At 40.4% G+C, this 17770-nt stretch overlaps 1 protein-coding gene across 2 annotated transcripts in view; it reads left to right on the forward strand.

Annotated features, from left to right (window-relative positions):
- RASA3 (RAS p21 protein activator 3) overlaps nt 1-17770 on the forward strand; it is a 1807402-nt gene that overhangs the window by 1596007 nt on the left and 193625 nt on the right. For both annotated transcript variants that reach the window (XM_044071113.1, XM_044071114.1), the window contains 2 exons: nt 11451-11525; nt 12795-12918. In XM_044071113.1, the coding sequence (XP_043927048.1) occupies nt 11451-11525; nt 12795-12918 (199 nt within the window). The remainder of the gene's footprint in view (nt 1-11450; nt 11526-12794; nt 12919-17770) is intronic.

Genomic DNA, 17770 nt, shown 5'->3' on the forward strand with positions numbered 1-17770 from the left:
CATCAGAAACAAATACATAGAGAAGTGGAGAAGAACATTTTTTAAGAGTGACATGTTTCAGCTGTGTCTGTTATAAACCTGTATATCTCAAGTGACAGGATACCAGATATTTGTAAGTGCTGACAGTTCGCACTGGTGTACTGTTCTGTGGCTGTTTTGCAGCATAATCAGTTGCAGTTGGCTGTACTGTCCTGCTAGTGCCAGCATCCCCAACTGTAGCTACAAGGGGAGGACTTGCCCAACACTAATAGGGAGGCAGGATATGCAAACAGAAACTAACACAATCAGATTAAGTACACCCTGATAGTTCCAATAGTAATAGGAGCAGTAAGGCTCAGAAAAAAAATTCATGCATATTTAAATATGTTGCAGATACAGGTAGCACCATACGGACTGCAGAATTTCACAAATCTGGGTGCAGTTTGTGTACAGAGAACAGCACTGTTTGCAAATATCAAAGATTGAAGCACTACTAATTTCATGAACGTTCATTGTAACCAGATTTAGGAATGGAGTCCATTTGTGCCAAGATATTAGAAATCCTAAATATGTGGAGAAATTAAAAAGGCAGCCTAGCTAAGCTCCAAATCATGTACCACAACAGTTGTTTTACAGTGCTCCTACTACTGACATCTTATATTAAGTCATTGTTTTACAATGCTCTTACTACTGCCACCTTATATTGTCATTGTTTTACAATGCTCTTACTACTGCCACCTTATACTACAGTAATTGTTTTAAAATGCTCTTACTACTGCCACCTTATATTAAGTCATTGTTTTACAATGCTCTTCTTACTACTGCCACCTTATACTACAGTAATTGTTTTAAAATGCTCTTACTACTGCCACCTTATATTAAGTCATTGTTTTGCAATGCTCTTCTTACTACTGCCACCTTGTACTACAGTAATTGTTTTAAAATGCTCTTACTACTGCCACCTTATATTAAGTCATTTTGTTTTGCAATGCTCTTCTTACTACTGCCACCTTATACTACAGTAATTGTTTTAAAATGCTCTTACTACTGTCACCTTATATTAAGTCATTGTTTTACAATGCTCTTACTACTGCCACCTTATACTACAGTAATTGTTTTACAATGCTCTTACTACTGCCACCTTATATTAAGTCATTGTTTTACAATGCTCTTCTTACTACTGCCACCTTATACTACAGTAATTGTTTTAAAATGCTCTTACTACTGCCACCTTATACTACAGTAATTGTTTTAAAATGCTCTTACTACTGCCACCTTATAGGTTCATACGTTCATACTAGGCTATCTGCCCTAGGGCATTTATAAGCCTAGCCAGAGTATGTTTGGCTTTCGCCACCCATTTTAAATTAATTTTGCTATGCCCTTTTTTGAGGTTAGTATACTGTGCCTCTGTCTAACAGTGACACAGAAGTGATACCCGGGGTAAACCTACGATCTCCCATCCACTCATCAAGATTCCTCTTGAAGAGAGTCAATGAGGGACTCTGCCTAACCTGGACTGGGATTTTATTCCAGAGTGAAGGGAGCCTCTGGGTTATGAATCTGTCCCTCCAGCATGTCCTATTTATTTCAGTGCTGAGGTAAAAGTCTCTTGAGCATGTAGCTCGATGGGATTTGGATGTTTTGAGGTGCAGCATGTCCCTTAATTCTGGGTTGGACATGGCTTTATACGTCAGGCACAGGTCACCTCTGAGCAGGCGGTATGCCACTGAGTAGAACTGGAGTTTCTTTAACCGGGCAGCATATGGCATCTGTTTGAGCCCTTTGATCTTCTTGGTGAGGTACTTTTGGGGTCTTTCCAGTTGCTGCAGGTGTTTGGTAAGGTACATCCCAAAAGGGGTATTGTACTCGATTATGGGCCTGATGAGGGATGAGTAAAGAGGCATGATGACCTCCCCTGATCTAGATGTGAATCCCTTCATGATTAGGTGGGCTATATAAAATGTTTTTCTAACCACTTTGGCCACGTGGTTGTCAAATGAGAGATTGCTATCAACTTGGGTCCCCAGGTCCCTAATTACTTCTTCTGTACTTAATGGATTACCACCTATGTGGTAATTTGTGGGCACTTTGTTTTTGCCAAAGGGGATGACTATACACTATTTGGCATTTAGCTTGAGGCCATGGCTCTGGCACCAGTTGTCTCTTTCTATGAGGCCCTTTTGGAGGATGCTTGTGTCGGCTGGAGAGTCGATTATGGCACCCAGTTTGCAGTCATCTGCGATGTTGGTCAGCCACAGTCCTTCTGTGTTGGCCTGTACCTCCGAGAAATATATACCGAACAAGAGAGGTCCCAGGACTGAGCCTTGTGGGACGCCATTTGTAACTGGTTTGGAGTCAGACATGGCTCCAGCAATTCTAACCATGTGGGTTCTGTCCTTGAGCCAGTTTGCAACCCATCTAGTGACATAGGGGTTTATATTTAAGCTGGTGAGTTTATCTATAATGCCCGAGTGGGGTATTGTATCGAAGGCTTTTGCGAGTCCAGGTAGGCTGTGTGGACCACCTTCCCTTCGTCAATGGCCTTGGTGACTGTTTCAAAGAAGTCAACCAGGTTTAAGAGGCAGGATCTGCCCTTAACAAAGCCGAACTGGGTAGGATCCAGTGTCTGTAGGTCCCCAATATCTTTATTTATGAGGTCCATGATGATCCTTTCCATAGCTTTGCAGACCAAGCTAGTCAGGCTTATGGGGCGATAGTTTCCAGGGTCCGTTGAGGCACCACCTTTGTGGAGAGGGACCACTGTTGCTGTACGCCACTCTTTGGGTACATATCCCGTAGTAAGGCTGAGATTGAACAGTAGTTTTATGTTTGGATTTAGCTGTTCTTGGAGTTCATGTAGAACGCAGCCCGGGACACCGTCTGGTCCCATTGATGCTGTGTTTTTTGCTTTGGAGAGGGTGGCTCTTACCTGAGCATCTGAGATGTCAGGGGGGCAGCACTCTGCTGGGATAGATATTTGCCCTTTTGGTGGGTGGGGAGAAGTTTGCACTGAACCTGTCAGCTAGGATGTTGGCAATGTCTGTGGGTTTGGTGTATTTTTTGTCATTTTGGACTAATTCTGAGCATATCTGGGAATTCCCACCCAGGTTCCTAACATAACTAAAGAAAGCCTTGTGATTATCCTTAGTGTCCTGTGCAATTTTTCTCTCGAAGCTGGCCTTAGACGATTTTATGTGTGCCCTTAGTTTTTTGCTAATACTGATCAGAGATGCCTTCCCTTTTTGGGATTTTGCTCTATCATGTAGTAGCTTCCTCCTTCTATTGTATAGTTTGTTTATGGCTGGGGTCCACCAGACAGGACGTCTGCCTTTGGAGGATTGGGTCTTGGTTTTATTTGGGATTGCATGATCCATGCATTCCTGAAGGTGTTCATAGAATGCATTTATAAAGGATTCTGCGGTCTGGGCCATATTTTCCACAGGCCTAGGGGCTTTGAAGAATTCCACCTCAGTTTTGAGGAGTGTGAAATTTGCTTTAGAGAAGTTTTTCACTGTGGTTTTCTGGGCAGGGGGTGGGGTCGGGATGTGAATATCCAGTGAGATCAGTTTATGGTCTGATCTTACCAGTGAGGGATACACTTCTGGTCTGGAGCATAGAGTCCCCATGTTGGTGATGATCAGGTCCAGTATGTTTTCCCCTCTTGTGGGAGTGGTAACAAGTTGTTCCATAGCATTTGAGTTTATGAATTCTAGGAACCTTTGGGCCAGGGTGTTGGAGCTAGAGTAATGCTCCCAGTCTATGTTTGGGTAGTTGAAGTCGCCCAATATAATGGTGTTTGGAGAGACCTTCATATTTTCCAGTGTTCTCAGGAAGGCCGAGTGGGGTTCCTGTGTTTGGGAGGGTGGTCTGTAGCAGGCTATAAACTGGAAGGCAGTTTTACCCACTGTTAGTTGCACATGGATAGTCTCTGATGCTTCGTGCTTTGCCACCAACCTGGAGGTGTGGGTATCTTTGATGAATATCGATACTCCCCTCCTTTTGTGGTTCGGTCCAAGTTTTGGGGCGAAAAGCATGGTATGAGGTATAACCTGGTAGTGCTGGGGTGCTCTCGGGAGCCCTGAACCAGGTTTCTGTTACTGCACAGATATCGATGTTCTCCATGCTAAGGAGAGTTTCAAGTGCGTGCATCTTGAGGTTTAGACTTCTGGCGTTGAGTAGCATTACTCTTAGTTTCTTATCCCTTGTGATACCTATGGAGGTGGGTTTGTCTTTTGAGCCTTGCCTAAAAAAGGCACTATGGGGGTAGCAAGAGCCTTTGCCAATATCCAAAAGTCCAGGGGTGACAGGTGCAAGATGTCCCTAGCGAAGCATCGTGGCTTGTCGAGCATGTCATCCCAGGCTGACAGGCATTGGATCCCCTTTGAATGACGCCAGTACTTAAGCCATTTGTTGAAATTGATCATCTTCTCTTCATATTGTGGCATCATTCTTGGTGAGGGTAAGATGCTACTCAAGGTCAGGGTCATACCGGCCTGGGCTACATGCTCAGAGAGCTCCTCTATGTCTCTTTTCATGTAGTCCAGGGAGGTACGTCTCAGGTCATTCACACCAGCATGGACAATGACTGAGTCATATTTGTACTTGCCTTGGAGTGACCTGAGTGCTTGTGTTATGTGGCGGATCCTAGCGCCCAACGGGCTGCTCACCGTGACCTTCTCCTTGTTCAGCCTGGTGAGCGGGACGCCAGTGTGCCTGATGATAGAGTTACCTATTACAAGTGTATCAGGTGTGTTGTTTAGCCTTAAGGGCTGTGACTGTTCGGCACACTGGCTTTCTGAGATATGTGTTGCATGTGTTTTGTTTTGGGGTAGCGGTTGCTTGGGTGTCTGCTTTGGAGGTCTCTGCTGCTTAGGCAGATCTTTATTTAGAGCCTCCGAGTATGTTTTTGTGTGATTATGTGTTTGGTTTGCTGTTGTGGTAGGTCTATGTGAGACTGGAATTGTAGTGAGTGTGGTTTCCTTCTCCTCCTGACTGGTTATGCCAGTACTGAGTAGAGAGAGCTTAGCCTCCAGTTTGGCTGTATGGTTGCATCTCTCACATGTGTTGGAATTTGTTGGGAGGAGGAGAGGGTTGTCTGTGTACATGAGGCAGTTATAACATTGCCTCAAGATTCCCAGGTTCACCAGCTGGACCGGAGAGGAGATTGACAACTGACCTTTGGACATGCTAGAATAATATTGGGAATTCCTTTATAATTGAAAACAAGGGCCAATGGGGAGTGAGGGTGTAGTGCTTTTAATTTTTAGTGCTGACTTATATAATTGCTTTAGTGAGCAAGTGCCAGGTAACTTAAGGGCAATGTGTTACAGGTAACTTAAATGCAAAAATGACAGACAGTAACTTTCTTTCAAGTGAAACAAGGAAATAAGTACAGTAAGCAATGCAGATATCACTAGGGATCCACAGAAGTAATTGTTTTACAATGCTTTTACTACTGCCACCTTATATTAAGTCATTGTTTTACAATGCTCTTACTACTGCCTCCTTATACTACAGTCATTGTTTTATTGCCACCTTATACTGCAGTAATTGTTTTACAGCACTTTTACTACTACCACCTTATACGACAGTCATTGTTTTACAGTGCTCTTACTACTGCCACATTATACTACAGTAATTGCTTTACAGCACTTTTACTACTGCCATCTTATAATAAAGTCATTGCTTTACAATGTTCTTACTATTGCCACCTTATACTACAGTCATTGTTTTACAATGCTGTTACTACTTCCGTATACTCCGGTCATTGTTTTACAGCACTTTTAGTACAGCAGCCACCTTTACAAACAGCAGTTGTTTAAAGCACTAATACTACTGCCATTACATACTACAACAGGCTTTCAGTGCTGTTAGTACTTCTGCTATATACTACAACAACTGTTTTACAATACAGTTACTTCCTTCATATACCATTCCAGTTGATGTATAATACACATTACTGCTACCACTTTATACAGTAGTAATTAATTACATCATATGTCAGCAGCTTTTAACATTGGCATTACTACTTTTAGTCTGTCAGCCCAGTGGCTCCCCATCCTGCATGTGGTGGAGGTGAGAGCTGTTTTTTTTTTTTTACAGAATAAGTCAGTCTGTACATCCTGCAAACTGTCCAGTCTCCTTCCCATTAGCCTGTGAGCTCCACTTAGCTACCTGGGAATGTGCATGCATGATTCTATACATGCATAACCTTGCAACCAAGTGAATGGATACTCTGATGCCATGAGCTCAGTCTTTCTATACCCATCGCATCTGTTACACTTTTGCATGTCACTCAGAAATGTCTTGCATTCCTGCATAGTACCTGTTATCATATACTACAACCGTTTGTTTACAGTGTGTGCGTTACTGTCATTCCCTAAAATATTGCTGTGTAACAGTCATTTCATTCATTGGGGTGTGCTACAAACTGTGTAGAATAATATCAGGAATGTCACAGGGCACGCCTGACACAGTGATGCTTAGCACTATAGAATGGGCAGTAGGACATTAGAGAGCAGTGTGGCATACTGAGTCACCATTCACTGAAATGTGCATTTAGCTATTTCAGGACCACATGTAATCCAAGTTCTGGTGATCCTGAGGTATTGTAATTGGACGGCTTCTGCCAAAGCAAAATGTTAGAATATGCCAGAACAGCTGAACTCCATAAGTAGATTTGTTTTAAATATTGGGTGTAGTCTGTTTCATATTTTAAGTTATTTACATATGGGCACATAATTGCAGTCTGTTAAGATAAAAAAAATAGAAAATTGAATGTTTCTCCCTTAATAGAAAAACCACAGTGAGTAAGACCATGGGATGGTTAACTCCCTTCAAGATGGAGAATAAGAATAAACCAGGAAAGAACCAAAGAACCTACAATTCTTGCAGTTGGTTAGCTGGACGCTGTACTGAGGGGCAGATGCATCTTCTTTAAAATGTAAGTGTATGTTTGGTGGGGGGCGTCTGATTGCACTAAAGGATGACAATGAAAAAGGATCTAGCTTTCTTTTAAAAAAGTTGTGAGAAAGCACCTCTTGCTGGTATAGACAAGACTGAAAATTTGTCTTTTTTATTATTGAGTTTAAGCTATATGAAGATAAAATCTGGTTGTTTAAAGAGGTCTGTTGTATACTGTATGAGGTAATTATTCTTAATAAGCAGACATGAACTGTAATATTGCTTACAGACATGGTGCTCTGAGTGCAGAAATATAACTTCATGTTAGAGGTGAGATGTTTCATTTGATACAGCAATGGCTGGTGGGACATACCTCCTGATTTAGTGGCAACTACTGAGCCAAGGAGTTTCCTGTTTCAAAACTCATTTCACAGTGGTTATTGGTTACTGGGCTGCTGTTTAAAGGTGGAATTCTGAGATCCGTGCTCTTTTCACTAGCTCAGGAGATGTGACTGTATTATCACTACCTTAAGCTGGTTTATACCTGACTTTGAGCCAGGTAAACGCCACTCAGCTGTCAGTTTCCTTAACGACCCCCATCCCCACTTGAGTTCCTTCTGTTGCCTGTAAGGCATGTAGGACAGTTGCATATTATAAATTACTGACAGTGTCTCATGAGTGCTGGAGCTGGCCTCAGGTTATTAAAATAAAATGTGAAATTCTCCATCTTGACCTGCTGTTTTTCAACAAAGATGACGTGTTAAATTTAAGCACAGCCATTAGGTGTCTGTCCTGTTCCTCATAATGATGTATCATAACTCTGGTACACAGCATCACACACAACTGAGGGGTCATGATTTACTTCTATTGAATATTTCCCATTTCTGTAGCAGAAAGCATTATATAATATGTGTAAATGTTGTCCTCTGATGTCAGCTGGAACTAAAATCAAGATACTAAAAATGTAAAGACCTGTCAAATCAAACCTTGAGCCATGAGCCAGATTGTAAATTGCAAACTGTTTGTAGCTGACCTTAGACATACCACACTAGAGATAAGTTTCATGCTGTTTACTGTCTCCTTGTACAGTACAGAAAGGTTTAACCTGCTGTGTGTACACACAAAGTGCAGGTCCCTTTATGTGCTCTGGCACCTACATATGCTATGCCTCCTTCAGCCTTACTCAAGTCCCTCAAGTGCTGAAGGGAATAGAATATTTTTTCTTAAGTACTTTAAATGTAAAGTTTAAATAGTCAAGCTCTTACATGGTTATACTGTTTGTAAAAAAAAAAAAAAAAATGAGGATTTATAGCTGTGTAAGTACTATCTAGTCTGTGTGACATAGAGTGATAAAGAGCTGACTCTGGTCCAGGCCAACCAAGTTCAGTTTGAGTCTCAGATGTCTTAGGTGTTGACAAAGGATGATACGTGTGCCCATCCTGGATGAGGCGAATGTGTATATGGGCACACCTGGAAGATAGGTGTGCCCATCCTGGGAGAGACAATTGTGCATAAGGACACACCTGGAAGATAGGTATCCCATCCTGGATGTGGCAAGTGTGTATATGGGCACACCTCCTATTTGATCTCTGATGAAGTTCGGAGGTGCACAGGGGGTTGGTCTATGGGGAGGCAGAGCACTGGGACACTAAGTCACTGCAGAGGTGGGTCAGTACTCAGCATTCCCATTGTACGGCTATCCTGAGATAGTATATATGACATTGCCCTGAGGTGCTTCAGTCTCTTTGCCAGCCCCGAATGTGGTTCAGCAAAAGTCTGAGAGAGGCCTGTCATGTTCGATGGACTGTATAAATGTGGAGGGGCTCTATGGGTCAGCTGATGGTCAGCTGCAAGGGGCACCAACAATGTCTAAAAAAAATTAAAGAAAATTTTCCTTCCCTGCATGTAGGTTTCACACTTTGCTTGCCATAATATACAATATTTCTGTAGGCAAGGTTCACAGTCAGAATGCTCCTAGATCTGCACAGGATGTGAGTGGTTTTCATGATTTCTTGCTTGAGAAAATTACTACATTAAGTAGCATGTACAAGAACTGTATAGTTATGCAAACAGCGCTAAAATCACCCTAAGCTAAGTCTGATGTGTGTGGTTTTATACCTCACAAAAGAAAAGCATTGACACACTCCTATTTGCTTACTGTCAGAAAATACAATCTGATAAATGCCCTTTTTTGTCTAGAAACAGACGGTGCTACTAATTAACAGGTCACACAATTTTTTTTTACTTATTTGTTAACAAGGTTAGTCAACTGATCCAAAAAACACCAGGAGCCATGAATGGGGCCAAAGGCAGTAACAATGCTGTACAAATATAAGCCTTAGTAAATTTCAAGTACAATCTCACTGCCGTATGGCTGTATGTTAGTGTTAATAAGGACTGTATTTCATCATGTGCTGCACAGTTTTTTTTGCAAAACTATTTACATTCAGAGTATGATCCGGCTATGTGCAGAATTTAGTCAGCAAATAAGTTTAGTAGTTGTATGACCATCATGCCTGTATTTAGGTTCATAGGTTCATAGGTTCATACTAGGCTATCTGCCCAAGGGCATTTATAAGCCTAGCCCATAGTTATGTTTAGTTTGAATAAAACTATGCCTATCATTTTGCTGTGCCTCTGTCAAGCAGTGACACTGAAGTAATCCTATATCTGCAATCTCCCATCCATTGGTCAAGATTCCTCTTGAACAAGACCAGAGAGGTGCTCTGCCTCACATGTACCGCGATTTTGTTCCACAGCATAGGAGTCTCTGGGTGATGAATCTGTCCCTCCAGCACGTTCTATTTATAACCGTGTCAAGGTTTAAGTCTCCCGCCCTTGTGGTTCTGAGGGATCTAGATTTTTTGAGGTGAAGCATATTCATCAAATCTGGGTTTGACATGGCCTTATATGTCAGGCACAGGTCACCTCTGAGCAGAGACTGAATAGAGCTGGAGTTCTTTCAGTCGGGCAGCATAAGACATATTTTTGAGACCCTTTATCCTTTTGGTGAGGAACTTTTGGGGCCTTTCAAGCTGCAGCAGGTGTCTGGTCAGATATAGCTGTTGTCATTGAGTTCCAAAAAAATTCCACAATATTCAGTCACTGAAGCCTTTGCATGTTCTGAGGCTGTCCTGTTGCTGAACTACACCCCTGGCATTAAGCCATGTTGAAGTTATTGAGAACTTGGTACATCCTGATCTTGTTGGGTTTGCACCCAGGAAGCAATAATGGGAAGGTGTCCAGAAAGTGACTGAGAGTTTATGTACAGCTCTGCAGATCTCTGATCTTCTCTTATTGGTAGTGGGAACCAATGATGAAAAAGCCTTTGATAGACTCTCGTCGGAGTGTTTATAAGTGGTTTCATTAAATTTAGGTCTCCCTAGTGGTTCCTGGATGCTTTTAAGATTATTCATTAGGGATAATGCCAGGTCTGTGGCTGTGAACTCAAATGACTGAGGACTGATTAATGATCCAGAATAGGGAGCATCTATCAGAAAAACTTAGATTGGATTGGATGTCTGTCACTATGGCACCCATACTGGGAGAGAGAAAGGAACCCAGAGTGCTGTACTGCTCCCTCCCATCAGAAGCTCAGAGGGACACAGCAGGCAACATTAAGGATTGTGATGTGCACACGCCTTCAAGCAGCTGTATGTGCTGGGGGTGCGATCTGCACATGAGTGAGAATGCACATGCTTCATGACACCATTGCTGTGTGGTGTGACTGTCACACTGCCATCAGGGATAGGGAAGTAAGGGCAAAGCAAGATATCATAATGGTTCTCTGCTGATGGTGTTCTGTGTCACTGTTTTGGATGAAGAAGAACAAATGGGCCACATGGTTGGTAGGTAAATGGACATACATATATCTGCAATTTTTCATATCAGTTCTTTTTATGCTTCTGATGAAGCTGTTTGTATGTTAGATAAAACTGCTGTTGTCAGGCAATTGGGGGGACCCTGCATGAGTGACACTTTGGATCTGTCTGTCTTTATGAAGGCAACATTTTGTTCAAATTTCTACACCAGCAGGACCTGTTGCTTGCTGTTATAAGGTTTCTTTAAGGTTTATAAACGGATAGTAATTTTTAAAGTCAACACAGGAAATCTGCACACTTTACATACCAACAGGACTCCCTAGGTTGTAGTAAAGAGAAGGTTTTGTATTGAATAGAAAGGCATAAATTACAAATGAAACAGTGTATAAAATGAATACCTAACTACAAGACTGCCAACACGTTAAAGTTATATACCTGGAACAAAATGAGATCAGGTTTTAGTTAAACTGTGTCAGTATCTTTTGAGTATGTCGCTTGGGTAGAACCAAAAATAAGAGGTATATATGTAATTTTGGTGTGCCGATGAGCAGTTATCTGTGAAGTGAGTATATTATCTGCATATTGATTTTATTTCTTTTATCACTGCAGTAGATTGGCTTGTGAGGTTCCCCTTTTCAGATTTTACTGAGAATTAGTCTGTAAATAATTTATTCAACATTCTGCAGACCTGTAGATAACAGTGCCTTATGATAATTTCTCATCCTGTTTTTTTGTTAATTTCAGATCTGTGATGTTCATAAACTGTGTGAAGTCGATCCAGTGAGGTTAAAAGATGGTGAAAATTTAGAGACTAATATGGTAAGTTCTAGATTATGTAAGTAAATCAACTGTTTTATTTGTAGTATATGGAAATTGTGATTTGTGTATAAACCTCAAAAAATTACTTTTAAACAGCTAGAGAATCCTTAGTAAGCACAGTCAACTGTAATACTTGTCAAGTGCGGAAACTGTGCAGAAACTGTATTTAATATGCTCTTAACGGTAGTATGGTCTGATTTTACTGTTAAATGCATTTGTTAACAGTGAAGAGAGAGTACGCTGGATCCTTACAGTTGATTATATGATGACAATGTTATACTTTCTTTAACCATCAGAACAGTTCTGAAGAAGTTTCTGAATTACCAGAAACGAAAGCGCTAAACATTCTGTGGATTAATAAATAGATTTTAATTGAGCATTCTCTCTTTGTGCCTTTCTACATTAGTTGGCATTTTATCCTTTGTATTCATTTATATAAATTTAACTCATTCACACCAATGGAGCTCGGGAAGTTTGCACTGTAAATTACAATGGGCGGAGCCTAAACCTTTTGACAGAATCAGATTAAGTCCTCGCATTTCAAACAGATGTTAATATCTTTGGGATTATAAGGGTTACTAAAGAAGTGTAAGTGTCAAACTCTTCAGTATAAACTCGTTTTACAATGGTAGTATTCTTTAGGTTCTAGATCTTAAACCGAGTTTCATAAGTCACAGTACATACAGTAACTATAACATTTGTAATATTTTGTAAACAACTTACAATATCTCATCATGAGTTGTACACATACTTTCAGCAGCATTTTATTCATCTAGCTGAGAGCTTTCATAAGAGACTAAGGAGTTCTGTCTGTGTTACTTGTTTGATGAGATATTTAGAAAAAATGTGAAAATTATATCTATAAATTAATATCATAAAAATAACAGTTAATATCTATTAGCCTGTACTAGACAGAAGTCAAATATTAATGCAGTTGAGTTTGCTATTGTATAAGCTTTTAGAGGAAATCTTTAACAACCTTGTACATAGCATGGTTTTGAAAGTATCGATGCAAATATGAGCAAGCAATATTTGAAGCCTAGAGGTGTCAGTAGGTGTTAACTGCAAATGCACCTGGAGGCGTCACTCGGATGTAATGAGTTAGATTGTCCATGCCATATGTGATAATTTAATAAAGATGTTTCTTAATATAAAAAAGATGAACTGCATTATCGACTATGCACAGGTATAATTTTTGCATTTTTTATTTTTAGTGATTCCTTGAATGAGATGTTCATTTGTTCAGTAAGCCTTTCTTTGTTGTTGCAGGAAAATTTGCGGCAGTATGTTGATCAGATATTTACTGCTATCACAAAGTCTGGTGTCATTTGCCCAACGGTTATGTGTGATGTCTTTTTTTCACTGAGAGAGGCAGCTGCAAAACGCTTCCAAGGTGAGTTATGTTACTTACACATTCTTTTAGGTCTTTTAATATGACTGTGTGTAGCTGAGGGGTAGATTATTAAGTTCAGGAATATGCTGTCTGAGAAGAGATGGCATAAACAGCTTAGTTTACATGGCTCTCCCTTGTGAGTGGTTGGAGGTAAAATACTCCGTCCACCTCTGAAGGATGAGCTGTAGACATGACATGAATTTCTCACAGGTGCACAAAGAAAATCTATGAGGCTCCAGATAAATTCATTCCTGTTTTCCCCAGGATTCATCAGGGAAATTTGAACTGGTTATCTTAAATCAAGAGCACAAATGGTGACCCCAAACTTGTGGAGCCACTTCAAAGGTGAAGTCTATGAAACTGCATCATGGATGGTGCCAGTGTTGCCTAGTGTCGATGGTCATCTGGTTCTCATTTCCATAACAATAACAACAATAAAGGAAAGTGCAAGACCAAACAATAGAGTCTCTGTTTGCTTGCTCTTTTATTCTGTTTATGCTATTTATATTTCTATGGTTTCTTATTACTGTAAATCTTACCTTTTTCTATAATAATTTCTGTGTAGTTGTTTGCTGTAGTAATTTTTAATTTGTTACTGGGTCTTTTCTCCGTGGGCATCCACTGAAAATGGATTATTCTGACCCAGTGGACTTTCCCAATCAACAAATGTCAATAAACAAATGATAAATAAATATTCCTGCACCTGCTACCCATTATGCCTTTCATAAGTAATTGGTCCATTTGTTCATTCCTCACTGGGTGAGAAGAGACGATCACAGAAGACCGATATGCAGGCAGCCATGAGCATTATTTTCATTTTTGTGATGCCGATCTCCACTCCCCTGATGGCTGGCATTCATACTTGAAGGATGGCCTGTTATACCTTCCTTATCCTCACAGCACACTGTCCCAAACATATATACCCAGATGACATATACTATGCTGTCGCTTCACACAGGAGTCAACATTACAACAGACTGATTGGCTTCCATCGGTCCAGAATGTGCAAGCCACCATCAGGTGTCTCACTGCTACCCACCTCACATAGACCAGTAGTACAACCCGGGTTGTCTGGGTAATTTTCAGGGCTTCATGCCTCTATGCCATAGGGCCAAACAGTAGGTGTCTTTATCACATCTTTCAGAACAGCATTCTGGGACAACAATGAAATAGCAGAGGTCTTCAGTGAGAGGAGTTTGTTATGCCATTTTTAAGTCATCTACTAATTAATTGGATAAGTATGCTGATGGTGAAGGTTGTAACAGTCCTTTCAAAGTGAAGTTACCAAAGACACTATGTTAGTACAATTATTTTTTGCACACATCTGTTAGTATTGTATTGCATTATTTTTCTTCTGTTTCATTACATTAAAAACAGTATTACCAGTGCTGTATTTAAACTCCAAGTCTGTATTGTGGTATTTTAAGATTTGACAGTCACAGCTATTTGTATGATTTCAAGTAATTGTGTCCTGTTTTTGGAGACAGAGTTAGGAAATACATCTCCATGTAAGTGGAAGAAAGGGCATCACAAATTCAGAATAAGCCTTCTTGCCAGTTTTGAGAAATTAATGCCAGCATAACTTCATCCTGTAGGTACTTTCCTAGGTAAAAGCTGGTGCAATAAAGCCGTTCTCATAAGTAAAATTGTTGGGTTCAAATGACAGCTGTTCATATTTGCTCATAACTGCATCTTATACATGTGAAAAACACATCCAAACAAAACATACTTCTAAAAACACGTTCTACTCAATCCAAAAGTGACAGCACTACAATAGCCACATATTAGTAGTTTTATTTTTTTCCTAGCCCTGAAAGCTCTTTTGAGAGCAGATGTGCCAATGTGTTCTTGTTTTTCTTGCCCATAATGCAGTGCAAGGGCACAGCTGATGAGATTACAATATCCTACTCTGTCTTGTCAGATCACAGTCTGTTATGGGACAAGACCAGCTTATTAAAATGTTTATTAATTTCAGTTTATTAATGATGCTATAATATGATTGTTAAAAAGCAAATATAATTTGTATGCAGGGCCACAGTATTACTGTTAATTTTAAATTGTATTCTTTTAGTATGTAATAAGAGAAAATAGTACATGTTGCATGAAGTAAGGCATGCAGTTATTACAAAAAGGAATTTGTTAGCCTGACTCCTCCAGGCTAGGAGTGTGTTGTTGCTAGGGTAGGTTTGAAACATCCATGGTCAGAAACAAGACCCCTTGGAAGCAGGTGAATCATGTATAGGAAGGTGTCCACGTGAAGTCTGAGGCGAAAATCACGAGGGATGAGGACAGTTGCAAAGTGTTCTGTAGGACACAGTTATTATAATGTCATGAAATTACATTAGCAGTTTGATTAGAAAATGTATAAAATTACAGGCTTTGTATGTAAAGTGAGAATGCTTCATCAAGAATTACGAAGACTAACTCCCAGTGCTGTAAAAATAAAATTTATGTTTGCACATCCTGAAGTGTTGTTCCTGACTAAAGGCATATAAGGTAAATTCTTATTGTTATTTATTTATGACTTTAACAATTTGGTGCCATTCTCTGGATCTGAACTTTGGTATTGCTGCAGGGCAGTTCTGGAGTAGGGCCCATCACAGATTTTCTGTGAATTCCACATTGCTTTGTATGGAATAGTCAGAGAATCAGATGTGCAGCTATTCAGGGTTTGCAAACATACTAGCCTTGCAGGGAAATAGTTTTGTAAGTGGAAAAGGGTTGGTTTGTGTTTATTTTCTTCTTTTTTTAGACAATTGTAGCAAATGTAAGTGCATGACTATGTTTGTAGTATATCTTCATGACTGTGTTTGTAGTATAAGTGCATGACTGTGTTTTTGTTTGACTGAGTGGTTGTAAGATATACAAGTAATAGTGGGAGGACCCCACAGTAAATGAGCATAGTAAATGTATGTGCACATACAGTAAAGGACAAATTAACACAAGGAGGCGCCTTGTGTCAAGGGCGGTATCCTCAGGATTGAAAGGTAAGAAGTATGAGAGATGTTTTTATTTTGTCAATGTATGAATGTATGAGAGAAAGTAAAGAAAAAGTTAAAAGCTAAAAATAAAGTTAAAACAAGGTTATGAGGCCACCGCATGATTGGGATGTAGACTGTAAAGTTAAAACAAGGTCATGAACCCATAGCATGATTGGGATGTAGACTATATACTGTTAAAACAAATTCATGAGCCTACCACATGATAGGATGTAGAGGTATGGGTTGTTAAAATAAATACATTAGCCCAAAAGCATGATTGTGTGAAAGTACCCTCAGAGGGTCTGAAAGAGTGGTCAGTTCTGGACACAGTACCTATCCGCCCCATTATCCCAACTGCAGTGCTGGAGATGTAACGTTTGAGCTCGCGCAGGGACGAAAGCAAGGGGGTGCTGTGGGAAAAGGCTGATCGAAACCTCTCCTCTGTTGCTGCATGGTGACAGACGTCCTACCCTTCTCTCCTTGTATGGTGTGTTACTACAGTTATTTTCTGTCTTCGGAATTGCCAGAATCCAACAGTTGTAAGGTAAGCCTAACATTTTTATTACTGATTTATAAAACAAGAAAAATGGGAGCAAAGATAAGCAAGAAGATCAAATCCCTGAAAAGGGAACACCTGCATATTTTATGTATTTTAATTGTGGGAAGGAAAGTTGTAAATATCTGTATGACTGGTTTCAGCTTACTAAAAATTGTGCTGGTGGGCTATTTCTATTAAATGGAACTTATGATAAGACTAAATTGCTGACATTGAAAGGCTTTTTGGAAAAAAAAAGCAAAGCAAAGTAAGTGGGGAACAAATGACAGCATTTTATTCTTGGTACAGTAAAGCACGTAAAAGGGAAAAGGAGTCAGCATTAAGAGGGTGGCAGGATGTCAATAAGAAATTGTTTCAACAAGTAAGAGAGGTTGAAAAGGCAGTACAGACAGTAAAAAGGGATCCCTTTATCCTGTCTTAGCAGGTTTGGAACAAACTGAAAATGGCCAAAAAGCAGAAACGTCTAAAGAGGATAATAATCCTCCAGTAGCTACTGCACCCCGCCCCCATATGTACCGGTACGGGTGGCTCCTGTACAAGAATCTGCTGTTTCTCAGACCTCTGCATTAACACAAGGTCAGCATGGTGCTGTTACATCTCAACCTAGTTCTGCTGTTAGCGCTCATCTTTAGAACAGCATCTGCAGTTAAAAAGTTTTTTCCTTCCTTCTTCCTGTCATTCTCAACAAGCTTCTACCTTTCCAACAGGAGCACTAGTGTGTGACACTCCTGTGGCTCATCACAAGCACTCACATGACCTTTCCAACAGGAGCACTAGTGTGTGACACTCCTGTGGCTCATCACAAGCGCTCACATGACCTTTCCAACAGGAGCACTAGTGTGTGACACTCTTGTGGCTCATCACAAGCGCTCACATGACCTTTCCAACAGGAGCACTAGTGTGTGACACTCCTGTGGCTCATCACAAGCACTCACATGACCTTTCCAACAGGAGCACTAGTGTGTGACACTCCTGTGGCTCATCACAAGCGCTCACATGACCTTTCCAACAGGAGCACTAGTGTGTGACACTCTTGTGGCTCATCACAAGCGCTCACATGACCTTTCCAACAGGAGCACTAGTGTGTAACACTCCTGTGGCTCATCACAAGCGCTCACATGATAGGGTAGGACAAGAGGCTACAGCCTCTGCAGAAGATTTTTTTGGCACCTGTAAAAAAATGGGGGGTAATGCTGATTTGCATACTATGTCTAAATGTTTTCTAACTGAAAGAAGAAAAAAAACCCATAAAGGTTTAAGGAGGAATCGAGAAAAAAAAAAACATTACAACCCTTCTTTGACAGATTTAAACCAG

This window comes from Protopterus annectens, chromosome 5.part0 (assembly GCF_019279795.1).
Source record: "Protopterus annectens isolate FY-2018-M chromosome 5.part0, PAN1.0, whole genome shotgun sequence".
In the NCBI taxonomy this organism is placed as follows: Eukaryota; Metazoa; Chordata; order Ceratodontiformes; family Protopteridae; genus Protopterus; species Protopterus annectens.